We start from the raw sequence: 12,542 nt of genomic DNA on the forward strand, positions 1-12,542 counted from the left end.
TAATGTATAGGAAATATATCAAGTACCAATTCACTCATAACCAATTTGTTTTGCGTTCAAAATTATTAAAGTTCATACGGTATTAGAGACTGACTTTGATGCAAGTAAGTTAAAAAAATACTGTCGATTGTAGAGTGCCATTCGATTTGTAATTGACAGAAGAACCACCATTTAAAAAGAACATCGAAATTGTGATGAGACGATATTAATACAAACGAATTAAGGCACCCTGAATACTCAAGGACATGTATCAAACTGATCAGCAAATGTTTTTGGAATTTCGTAGGTGACAGTTTTCTTAGAATTATGTTTTCTGGACCTAAACAAGTATGGATCAACGGACATAAAACTACGTCTAATTTTAGGCTGCATTGTATTAGCCAACCAAAGTCACTTTGGCACCACGTCTCATCAGTTTTTCTTTTTAACTTTGGCCTAACCAAAAAGAGACAAAAATTATTTAAAACAATTTAAAAGATATCTAATAGCTCAGATTCTATCCTTTACGGATCTTAAACTTATTGTACAAGTAGTTCCATTGTTGTTTTTAATTCTAATACAAATAGCCTTATAGGGCAAGTTGTCGGACATTTTAAATAATTATGGTCAAACACCAACCTCTGCATGCGTTGCCAAAATCAATATATAATAAATAAACACCTATCACATTTTAAAGAGATATTAAATAATTATTCAAATTCGGGAAACACTAGACGGCTTTGCGGTAAAATGCATTTTTAAAAGGCAACTGAACTAATTTTCTCAAAAGCAATTCTCAGATGGCGAAATTGTTACCATCACTAATGATTTTCTTATATTTTTTTGCCAGTGGTTAATTATATCATCTTTTAACAAAAGAATTCTGGAATATGCCGATTAAAAGCCATCATTATGATTCATGTAAAGTGCGACTTTTTCTGTAACTATGTAGGAAAAAGCACCTTTTGTTACCAGCATAGAAAATTGATAATAGAAACTTTAGATTTAAAATTTGAGCAACCAATAGCGAGACGTAATAGTTGCTACATGAACTATTAATATCTTATTGCATGTTGTAAGTGTATCTTATTGCTAGTTACTGCACAACCTCAAGGTCGAAGGCACATGACGTCAGTGAAAATACGCCAGCATGCTTACGTCATTTTCCGTGAGCCATTTTGCCGTGGAGATTTGATTAATTTAAAGTGTTAATACAGTTTTTGTCGTTGTTAGGCGCGTGGTGAAGCACCGGTTTGGTCGACGAAGCTTGTGGTTTCCACGTGGAAACTTGGGGTTTTGCGTCTTGCACGAGAAATTTACGACGGAAAAGATTTGTCTTTTTTCTTTGTTGAAGACTTAGAAGTACTCAAACCTCTGGCTAAAAACTAATTAACTCATGATCAAGGTACTAACTATGGTTCTATAATATTATTCGACATTCTATCTTTTTATAGAGTTTCTACTACTAGTTTCTGGTGAAAAAGCTCAGAACGTGAAATATACATGAAAAATCTCCATTTATAGAATACGTGAAACTTTTAAAACAAAATTTTGTTTTTTAGTTAATTAAAATCATTTTAATGGGTAATAGGTCCAAGTCCTTACAACAATATCACGGTTACAAAATAAAAAGGAATGAACTGATAAAATCGGGAACACGAGATCATATTGGAGGTTGATTGGAAAACAAGAATACACATCCATTAATACCAGTGATTACAAGAAGCACTACTTTACAGCTACGACGGTGGATCCGAACTCATTGATCAAAATAAACGGTTCCAGTCGCTAAATCGAACCCCTGAACAAATCTGAACCTGCAACACTTCTCCCGGCATGAACCGATTCCTAAAAAAATCGGAACCCAATCTCTCTAATCCCCGACCTAGCAAAAAAAGAGAACCTAAAAAATGCCCAATTACCGTAGTTTCTAGCTCCTTTTCCTTATCTATTTCCATTTCAGACAATTCCTAATATGTCAGAATTAACGGATATAACTAAATATTGATCATCTGTAATGGATATTCCATGATACATTGCAGAAATTTCTCAATCGAAATTTACTGCCAAGTTCGGTAACATTGGTCTTGTTTGTTGCAAAACATTTTTGAAAACTAAAGCCAATTGCATATCAAAAGTTCCATTCATTCCTTTTTTTCCTCCTGTAATAGAGGAACAATGTTTAAAAGTTATCGGCGCAACTCCTGCTACCACAAAATAGAATTTTTAGGATAATTATGTAACTTTTGATTTTTTAGTTTAAAAATAAGATTAACTTTAATAATATTATATTCAAATATTTTTTTTTTATAATAATAGTTCTACAAGAGTCCCTAAAATTACTACTTTAAAAAAATTATGGAATAATATCTTATAATATTGTCATGTCTCACTAAATTAGCTCTCTAGATTTTTTATTTTTTTATTTTTAGTGCGATATATAACACTAGAATAAATATTCTACGTATACATATTTTCTTTACTCTTTTATTATTGGACTAAAGGTTCTTGGCTGTCAGAGTTCCTACTATGAACTAGGCTTTTGGAGATGGAACCAACATGAAAAAAGAGATTTCAATCTTTAGAATGTTTCTGATGTTCTTGCTTCTGAATCGTAGGGATGGATAGACCTGTAAAAAGTCTTCTGATTTCCAATCTTGGTAAACTATATTATTAGAGAACAATTTTCAAGTAGTGTATATAATATACGTACATAGCACATTTGTATATGATAGAAACAATAACAAAACAAACAAAGCACAAGAGCAAAATATTGTTTATATATGTGCTTATATATAACATGTGGTTAAAAATCGAAAACAACTATTTGGAAATACATACATTTTTTGATTAAATAAAACTAATTCAAGGAAAATTGTAATCCTACACAAAAAAATGTAATGACAGGCACTTATCATAAGTTTAAGCATGCACTTATCATAATGAAAAGGCAAAGACCATAGTTTAGAGATATGGCCAATGTTTTTCATTTTTGACTTAGTCATGTAGCCGGTCTCCCATGTTTGACTTAGTCATGTTGACTCATTTGCCAAAGAAATAACTCGGTTAATATGGTTGACAAGACCAAACCCGAAAATTTCACTTTTTAAGATATATTTTAGACTCTGTTTGATTTTTTTATATCATAACTGGAAACCAATGCAATCAAATTTCCCAAATATACTTTATTCCTAGGACAAACAACTTGGTTTGACTGAATTTTGGAAAATTGTGATTGGCTGATTGAATGATGAGTGTGCACCCTTGTATTACTAATAAAAAATTTAGCAACAGTTATAAGCTAACGTCATCCATGAGTCATTCATTAGATTCACTATTTGCGTTCTCAAAAATCGAATTGTTAAAATTTGAGAAGCTCTAATATACGAGTCAATGAGATGTGGCAAAAGCATGTCCTTGACCATAAAATTTCGAGGGGTCAACTCATTAGATAAGGACAAGAATCAACCAATTGAAGGCGTCTTCTATAACAAGTTTCTTTATTACTAATATTAAAGTCCAATGGGGTGAGGGGGAGAAGAACTTAAATAAAAGGAAATAATTGGTAAGTGAATAAAATCTAAATACGATACTAGATGATTGATTTGTGCTAGTGCATGGTATTAGATCAGATATGTGTTACTATTCGAATTCAAATTGGCATATTTCATGTTGTTGATAAGAAAATTGTAGAAGTGTAAAAGCTGAGTTACTATATTCAAACTAGTGGTTTACATAAAGTGAGACAACAACTGTTTCACAAAAATGACTATAAAATAGTAAGTAGTATTAGGTCAATTGATTTTAAAATTTTAATCAAATTCAAATTTGTGATATAATCAAATTTGTTTATAGAAAATGTTAAGAAATCAATTTTGGCAGAACTAATTCAGTGAGAAACAATCATTTACAAAAACAATTTTAACATTATTTAACAGTAAGATTTGACATTTAACCCGTTCGTGTGAACCCATCATATCTAACATGGCTCTACCCATGACGCCTCCATGCCATGGACAATTTTGACAGATCAGAAGTTCTGAACGTGGACGAGGTAAGAACACCATGATGATACGATTGGAGTTAGTTATGTCGCCACCGACATCACTGCCAATCTCATTAATAAAAGTGGTACTAAATCTCTAATCTCTATTAACTATAAATATAACAAAGAACCAAAAGAAAGTTTCTTATCTCTCTTATCTTTCATAATTTCCAAGAAACACAAACCTTTTCTACTAATGGCTTACGTAGGCTTAGTTGAAGTCTTTATTGCCTTACTTGTCTTTTTCTTCTTCCATTTCTTGATCCACAAGAAATCTCATCAAATCACACCTAGAAACTGGCCAGTTCTTGGGATGCTTCCTGGTGTCCTTGTCATGCTTCACAGGATCAATGACTATGTCGCGGAGATTCTTGAGGTCTCCAACTTGACATTTGCCTTCAAAGGCCCATGGTTCTCTGGAATGAACATGTTGATCACTGCAGATCCTTCAAATATTCAACACGTTTTCAGCTCCAACTTCTCCAATTACGACAAAGGACCGGAGTTCAAAGAGATGTTTGATTTTCTAGGAAATGGGATCTTCACTGCTGACTCCAAACTATGGGAGGATATGAGGAAATCCGCATTGGTTGTGCTTAGCCATCAAGGGTTTCAAAGCTTCTCATTGAGGACCATCACGTGTAAAATCAAGAACGGGCTTGTCCCCGTTCTTGATCATTTTGCGGAGGCTAATACGGTTTTCGATTTACAAGACGTGTTCCAGAGGTTAGCATTCGATGTAACCCTTACTCTGGTTACGGGTTGTGACTCAAGTTCTCTTTCCATTGAAATGCCAAAGAATGAGTATGCTAAAGCTATGGATGATGCTGAAGAAGTGGTTGTGTACAGACATGTCAAGCCTGTGGTCTTGTGGAAGCTGCAAAACTGGATTGGACTCGGAGAAGAGAAGAAGATGAAGGAAGCTAATGCCGCTTTTGACAGATCTTGTGCAAAGTATATATCTGCAAAGAGGGAGGAGATAATAAGTCATCATTCTAATATTGGAGGAGAAGCTCATGCAGAGGATTTATTAAGCGTCTACATGAATCTAGATATTTCCAAGTATGAGCTTTTGAACCCAAACGATGATAACTTCCTTAAAGACATCATCAAGAGTTTCATGCTTGCTGGAAGAGACGCCATTGCAACAACTCTCACTTGGTTCTTCTGGCTTCTCTCCAAGAACCCTGAAGCTGTGACCAAGATCCGCCAAGAGATCAACACAAATCTACCAGGATCCGGAATGAGTTTAGATGCAGACAAGTTAAACAAGATGGTATATTTACATGGTGCATTGTGTGAATCACTACGCCTCTACGCGCCAATCCCGTTCGAGAGAAAGACTCCCATAAAGCAAGATGTGCTTCCAAGTGGACACATGGTCGATAAAAATTGGAAGATTTTGTTCTCTGTCTATGCATTGGGGAGGATGAGGTCCGTGTGGGGACAGGACGCGTCTGAATTCAAACCAGAGAGATGGATCTCTGAGAGAAATGGAGGCTTGAAACATGAACCATCTTTCAAGTTCTTCGTGTTTAATTCTGGTCCAAGAAACTGCTTGGGGAAAAATTTATCTTTCTTGCAGATGAAGACAGTAGCTGTTGAGATCATACGAAATTATGACATCAAGGTCGTTGAAGGGCACAAGATCGAGCCAGCTTCTTCCATAATCCTTCACATGAAACATGGCCTTAAAGTCACAGTTTCTAAGAGAGGCTTGGTTTCATAAATTCAAAAGCACAATATTATCAAACTTGTAAGAAATCAATAATAATTGAAACATCATTTGAGAACTGTTAGAGGCAATATAAACTAATTATTATGATCTTGGTAAAAATTGTGAAAGTTAAATATAGATCAGAATAGTTTAACGATAATAGTTTAGAGAATGAATGCTCGAAGCGGGATTGTTAAATAATATAATAGACCAATCTCTCATTCAATCTTAGATCTTAACATATATATTCAACTTTTTAAGAAATATTTGCAAATGATTACATCTAAAGATAGTTGTTATGTAGATATAAAATCGGAAACACAATTAACGCAACTTAAAAATAAGAAAGCGGAAGGAAGTTGTAAGCGAACTTGCACGCTCCATGACATAATTAGGGAATTAAGTTGTATTCGAAATTGAGAATAATGAATTTGTAATTCAAGTAATCCCAAAATAGTTTGATATCATCACCTTCTTGGAGGTCTAATGAATGCTTCATAATGCTCCAACCCGATGCCAGAACAAAATCGTTGGTGGTGTTCCTGGACTTTAGGATAACAGAGTATGAATCGTTTTCAATGATGTCTACAACTTCGAGTTCAATACCCTTTCGCAAGCTCTCTTTTGTAACATTTCTCATCTTTTTCAAGACCGAGAGCACTTGGTTTTTGGGTAAAAACAGACGTCCATGGTGGTCAACATCAGTACGTGATAGCGTTTTCGATATGATCATATCACCATCTAGTTGGAAATCTTTCATCATAATTAACTTAACTATAAACGTTTTCTGAAAAAATTAACTATAAACGTTTTCTGAATATGACAGATTTGAAAATGTTTGATACCATGCAATGCATATGTTCAACAATTTATATACAGTTCTAGTTAAATGTTACTTTTCATGCTTCCTTTCTTATTCTTTAAATAGCCTAAAGTGATATTTTAAAATTTTGTACAAATTTACCTAAATTAATAAATACTATTAATTAGGTGATTTTCCATGTCATGCACATAATTAAATGTAGCTCTAACCCTAACATTTATGTATCTTAAAAATAAAATCTTTGGCATGAGATTAAATTTATTTTAAAGCTTCATCTTATACTTGGGATAGAGTTATGAAGTTAAGAGGCACACTTTAATATCTTGTTCCTTAAATAATTATCTAATAACAAGAGATCAACAATTGGGCCTTGAAGACCCATTCTAGGTCCGTCAACCCACCAGAATGATAGTAAAGGAGACTTTGAAGATAGACTTAGCTCCGCGGAGATTTCGGAGCGGACCTGATATTAAGGAAGTAGTTGGCACGTGCGATAGGTGACTCTATGACCTAGATCAAATACATATATAAAGGAAGTAGAGGACAAATTAAGGGAAGATTATCGCCTCCTACCTCAAGAATTCACTAATACTTAAACACTCGTATTCAAATATTATTCATTGTACTCACTCGATTAAGATCAATATAATCATTTTGTTTAATTTAATATAATTTTCAAAGTTTCATTGAAGATATAAACCTCTTTTCTCATAAGTCTAAACAAAAATCTCTATTGTAGATTTTATCACTCAACAGGTTCAAAAGAAAAATATTTTTTGAAAACAAAAATTTAAGAGAAATATACAAAAAGATTTCCAAATTACAAAATATATATATAGTCTGTGTGGTCTCGAAAAGGCCATGAGCTTGTGGTCTACTAATTCTTACAAAAACACAAGAGTCTCATACTGAGTAGAGAAGAGATAGGAAGGAACACAAAAACGGCCATCCATGCAGTAGAACTTATGCTCTAGGATTCCTTCTATCACGACTTTTCTCACATACTATCTTTTCGGATTATAACGGAGAACATAATATGCTGGAGCAAGCCAAAAACGCATAAACTCATCCGCATCAGTAACGTTAACGAAACGATGATAACTAAGCGCACACTAGAGTAAATTTGTACATGAATTAGGCAAAATAAAAATCTTCTTTGACCATTCATGTTTCACTGCATCCTCTAGAACCCACAAAACTATAAAATTACATTTTTCCGCCAAAACTATAAAATCACAATTTTAGTAAAAAAACAGCGAAATAGCGTTACCCACCAAAACCATATAATATAATTTAAATGAAAACATATTCTTTTTAGTCATTTTAATATAACATGCATTTAGATGCGAATGTAAATTGTAATAAATTAATCAAACGAACAAAGATTCATTTATATGTAATATGTTCCATCTAGATGGACTACCAAATTAGTAAACGAATAACATCGAGATGCATCATCTAGGTGTATCATCTGAATGGATCATCTAGATGCATTATCCAGATGTACAAACGAAGAGGGTCATATACTACCATTCTTGCTTCACTCTTTTGTTTATTTTTTCTTTTGCGGCACAAAAGAAAACCCTTTAATTCACCCTTTGAGAATCCCATTTGATTTGTAAACATGTTGCCGTTTTCTTACAAATAACCGAAAAAAGAGTGATGGGTCTTGAGGACTGAAACGGCAAACATTTCCTCAACTAAAAATCTAAATGACAAAAGACTGCTCAAAGAGTGACTGATCTGGGGACTGAGGGCCATAACCACAAAACAGAGAAATGAAAATCGAGTTACCAAAATGGCAAAATTGTATAGGCTAAATCAGATTCATCAATATCCACCATGGTCCTGTCATACACAAGACTTTGTAAACACTATCAATGGGATCATAGCACAAGAAGTGTTTCATGACAAAGCTTTGGGAATCCATTTCAGGCAATGTGATGGATCTTCTAGTGCTGGAACTGTATACCACAAGTTGAGAAGCATAAGCGTTCTATAGCAAATCAAACCGTGAACAAAGGAACAATTAATTGTGTGAAAAGGTAAGTAGCTAAAAGAGGATTCGCCTGGATTTTGAGTTTGAAGCGATGAGAATAAGAAACAATTATCTTCACGATTGTGTCAGATACGCAGAGGAACCTAGCTAGGGTTTCGGAAGCAGACTCCGTTCATCTTAAACCTTCTTTCTCCGTCTCCTAACCCTAGGTGGAGACGCCGGTGTTGATTCCACGATTGCGTCGCTGGTTCCGACTCTATCGTCGTAGTGAAATGTTCTTACAATGTCATTCTCATTTGCTCTCTGTGTTTTTCATGTCGGTGAGAGAAAACAAGTTAAGCGTTCTCAAACGTTTCAGAATCTCTCTGTTTTTTAGTAAAACATATTTCCCGTTTTGTTTTTTTGTTTAGTGTTGGCCTGTTGAGTCTTGAGGATTAAAAACGGCAATCGTTTACACATTATATATTAGAAACAAATATCCATCATATTACTAAATAAGAGAAAAAATAATTTAGTTATAAAGCATCATGTGAAATAATTTAATTGTTTGTTGATTTAGCAAGACTAAGCGATGTGTTAATATTTCTTACACAAATCTAAAAGACTGGACATGTGAAGCTTTTTATTTTTAGTCCATAGTTTTTTTTTTAAATGTATCTTCCAAGAATCTCTCCATCAAATGGTAAATGTAAGATATATAAACATTCAAACAGTAAGCAAAATCAGAGACAAAGCGGAGACTATTAATAAAATAAACAAAAACTGTCACCAACAAAGACAAAAGATCATGAAACCTCCCAACTAAGTAAGTAGATGAAATACAAGTACAACTGAAGAACAAATTAACATCTCTGTGGAGGTGAGAGTGAGCACTATTTAGAGAAACATGAGATTATCAACATGGCCAGAGAAGATAGAGATTATGACATGATAAGAATCTTTATCCCAAAGTGGATCCTTCATTTCTTTGACGCCGTCTATGTATACTATTTTCACTGTGTTTTTCTTTGGATGATAATAGAGAACCCTAATTGTCTTTGTATGCCACCAATGGCGTAACAAAATAATCTCACCTGCATGAGTAGCACAAAAGGGTCGAGAGGAAAAAAGTCAGGCACAACATAAGCTTTCTTCGACCATTCATGTTTCGCAGCATCCTCTAGAATCCACATATAAAATGAACAATCACCATTACCAGTGAGCAGGATTGCAAGCTTTCCTTCGTAGCTTGTAAACTTTTGACTCATGAACATGTTGTAGTCTGGTAACTCTGGTCCTTTTATTAGATCAATTTTTTCTGATCGGACATCAAAACTCATGACTGCTTGAGTAATAGCGATGTCAATAAAAGCTTCATAATACAAAACACCATTGATGCATATATTAGGAGACGCAAGAAAGTCTCTGATTGTTTATAATGAGATTTCTCCGATTGTTTCCATGGCGGAGATATACGAACGTCGCAATACCTGTACGAAGAGATGGGTTGCGTGTTGCCTTGTTTATAATGGGAAGGTTTTATCATAAACTAACATTATCACATTAAAATAAAATTTGATGGATGGATGAGAGTGAAGATGGCATGCAATATACTCGGATTGTGAGAATAATTCTAACCCTATCAACGGGCAGAAGAGAGAAAAATATCTTCAGTTAAATCGCCAAAAAACAGAATTTATTTAAGTCATATTATAGAAGATATCTTTGCTACAAATTCGTAACTTTGTTAGCTCACTCCAAATCGAGAAGTTTTGCTAAATTTAATTTTGAGTATCTTAAAGAATGACGATTTACTTTTTAGCTTTTATAGATCCTTTATAAATTCTAACCATGAGAGCATTAAGCATTACATGTATAACATTGGATATTATTGAAAGCTAACCATGAGGGCATTAAGCACAACATTCAAGAAAACTAGTTCTATCATTTTTTTTGTTAGATACTTAGATATATAAAAGGAAGTTCAAAACAGAAAGTCTACATATTAAATACATGCCGAGACTATGTCCATAAACAAACTGTCACCAACCAAAGGACAAAAGATAGTCAAAAAACCTCCCAAGCAAGTACGATGAAACACATCTAAAGATGAAGAACAAACATTTCTTAGAGAAACATGAGATTATCAACCTGGCCAGAGAAGACCGAGATTATCCTATGGTATGAAGCCTCATCCCAAAGTGGAATCTTTCGATCTCTGATTCCTTTGATGACGACACTTCTCATAGTATTTTTCTTTGGATGATAATAAAGAACAACAAATGTTTTTGTACGCACAAAGTCGGGTGCCAAAACAATCTCCCCTGCATCATTAGTACAAAAGACACAATGATGAAAGTAAGGATTGCGAATTAGTGAAGTAGACGAAACATCATAAGACATCTTGGACCATTCGTGTTTTGCAGCATCCTCTATAACCCACAAGTTAATTCTATAATCAGATCCAGGAAACAGGAGTGCAGGCTTTCCCTCGTAGCGTGTCAGCTTTGGATTCAAGTCCCCGTCTGGTCCTCCTTTAATAAGATCAAACTTTTCAGATCTAACATCAAAGCTCATGACTGCATGATTCGAAGCTGTGTCGAGCATAGCTACATAATACAAAACACCATTGATACACAAATCAGGAGTATCTTCATGACAGAGACAGTGAGGAGGAAAATCTTCAACCATCCTCCAAGAATTCCCTTTTCTCAAAGTGAAAACCTGAAGCTCCTTAGCTAAATACCGTCTCTGATAAACATGCATGCCTTTCATCATACACAACACTTTGTAATCACCATCAATAGGATCATAACCCATATGGTGGTATATACATTCATGATTAGCATCAATCTTGGGCAGGATAATGGATCGTCTAGTGCTAGGGTTAGATACTATTAGTCTAGGGCTAGACACTATTAGTGTAGAAGGAGGTCCATGGCAAATCAAACCGTGAACAGAAGGAGCAAAGGTTTTAAGCTGTAGATGAGGGCAATTCATAAGGTAAGTTGGTTTAGAAGACGAAGTTGATTCACCTTGATCAATCAAGGAGAAGAAGCAATGGATTCCGCCGCCTGCGATTGTAAAGATGAGACTTTGTGGGCGAGTCGAAGAATTAATCAAGTACGATTTCATGAAGTCTCTGTTGCGAATGATGGAAGTATATTCTTTTGATACGGAGAGGAACCTAGCTAGGGTTTTGACAGGTAACCTTTTGAGTATCTCCGGGATGAGATCAAACGGAATCTGAACCGAGTTTCCACTGCATGTAATTAGATCATCGGATATCTTCGTCTTCTTCGATCTCTGTTTCTCCATGGCGGTGATAAGAACGAAAGGCATCGATTTGACTTCACAGTGAGAAAAACTTAAGGAATAAGAGAAGAAATATGAAAGGACGGTGAAAAAACGTGGTGCCGTTTTAAACGGGTTGGAATATGACTAAACGTCGTGCCGTCTTATTAATAAGGAAGAAACTTTTGACGCATGTCACGGATTTAAACACTACACGTTTCCACTAATGACCATTATTAATCCATTATACACACTAAATTCGGAATTTAGATGGGCCTTGTAAAATTGTTTCGTAACCGAAATAAATGGAAGATTTTAAATATGACCAAATGTAAGGAGACTGTATTGAAAGACAAAATATTAAAAGTTATTTGAGTTTTAATAAGTTTTGGTATGATTCTGGTCAACTTGGTTGAATTAGGAAATTTGTTATTCAAATTTTTTCAAAATTCAGCTAAAATTATGAGATTTGAATTTGTTTTTAACCTAAAATTTTTCTTGAATTGTCATATAAAATTATTTAAATCACTTCAAATCCACTACTTCATTTTTTTACGATTTGATTGTATATTTTCTAATTACTAATCCAATAATATATTTAGCAAAACTTCTTAATTTTGAATAAACTAACCAAATTTGGATATGTAGCAAAGTTTGATAATATCTTCTAAATTCTGTTTTTTGACGATTAGATTATAAAAGTTTT

General features: G+C 34.2%; 3 protein-coding genes and 1 pseudogene across 5 annotated transcripts; 2 read left to right on the top strand and 2 right to left on the bottom strand.

Moving 5' to 3' along the window:
• The first annotated feature begins 1,889 nt into the window (after positions 1 to 1,889).
• AT2G21905 lies at positions 1,890 to 2,200 on the top strand (annotated as a pseudogene). Its single transcript has one exon.
• A 1,953-nt stretch (positions 2,201 to 4,153) lies between these two features.
• On the top strand, positions 4,154 to 5,943 carry CYP96A5 (cytochrome P450, family 96, subfamily A, polypeptide 5). The gene has a single exon (NM_127760.2). It carries the CDS (start codon positions 4,221 to 4,223, stop codon positions 5,751 to 5,753), a length of 1,533 nt encoding a protein of 510 aa, NP_179782.1. The 5' UTR covers positions 4,154 to 4,220; the 3' UTR covers positions 5,754 to 5,943.
• A 189-nt stretch (positions 5,944 to 6,132) lies between these two features.
• Positions 6,133 to 9,882, bottom strand: AT2G21920 (F-box associated ubiquitination effector family protein; the record flags this gene model as incomplete). The annotated part of the gene is made up of 5 exons (NM_127761.1): positions 6,133 to 6,528; positions 6,966 to 7,027; positions 7,570 to 7,603; positions 8,768 to 8,866; positions 9,637 to 9,882. 5 exons carry the CDS (start codon positions 9,880 to 9,882, stop codon positions 6,133 to 6,135), a joined length of 837 nt encoding a protein of 278 aa, NP_179783.1.
• A 481-nt stretch (positions 9,883 to 10,363) lies between these two features.
• Positions 10,364 to 11,901, bottom strand: AT2G21930 (F-box associated ubiquitination effector family protein). 2 transcript variants are annotated; one of them, NM_001335779.1, is made up of 2 exons: positions 11,754 to 11,901; positions 10,364 to 11,616 (listed from the first exon to the last, which is right to left on the bottom strand). In NM_001335779.1, exon 2 carries the CDS (start codon positions 11,540 to 11,542, stop codon positions 10,670 to 10,672), a length of 873 nt encoding a protein of 290 aa, NP_001318264.1. In that variant the 5' UTR covers positions 11,543 to 11,616; positions 11,754 to 11,901; the 3' UTR covers positions 10,364 to 10,669. The 2 variants fall into 2 exon arrangements, with proteins under 2 accessions (NP_001318264.1, NP_179784.3); NM_127762.3 differs by having other exon boundaries at positions 10,364 to 11,863.
• Positions 11,902 to 12,542: the final 641 nt, after the last annotated feature.

The sequence above is a fragment of the Arabidopsis thaliana genome, chromosome 2 (genome assembly GCF_000001735.4).
Source record: "Arabidopsis thaliana chromosome 2, partial sequence".
Classification (NCBI taxonomy): Eukaryota; Viridiplantae; Streptophyta; class Magnoliopsida; order Brassicales; family Brassicaceae; genus Arabidopsis; species Arabidopsis thaliana.

Bases quoted from the DNA above. Each gene is read 5' to 3' on its own strand.
- CYP96A5 (NM_127760.2), top strand. From the start codon at position 4,221: ATGGCTTACGTAGGCTTAGTTGAAGTCTTTATTGCCTTACTTGTCTTT.
- AT2G21930 (NM_127762.3), bottom strand. From the start codon at position 11,860: ATGGAGAAACAGAGATCGAAGAAGACGAAGATATCCGATGATCTAATT.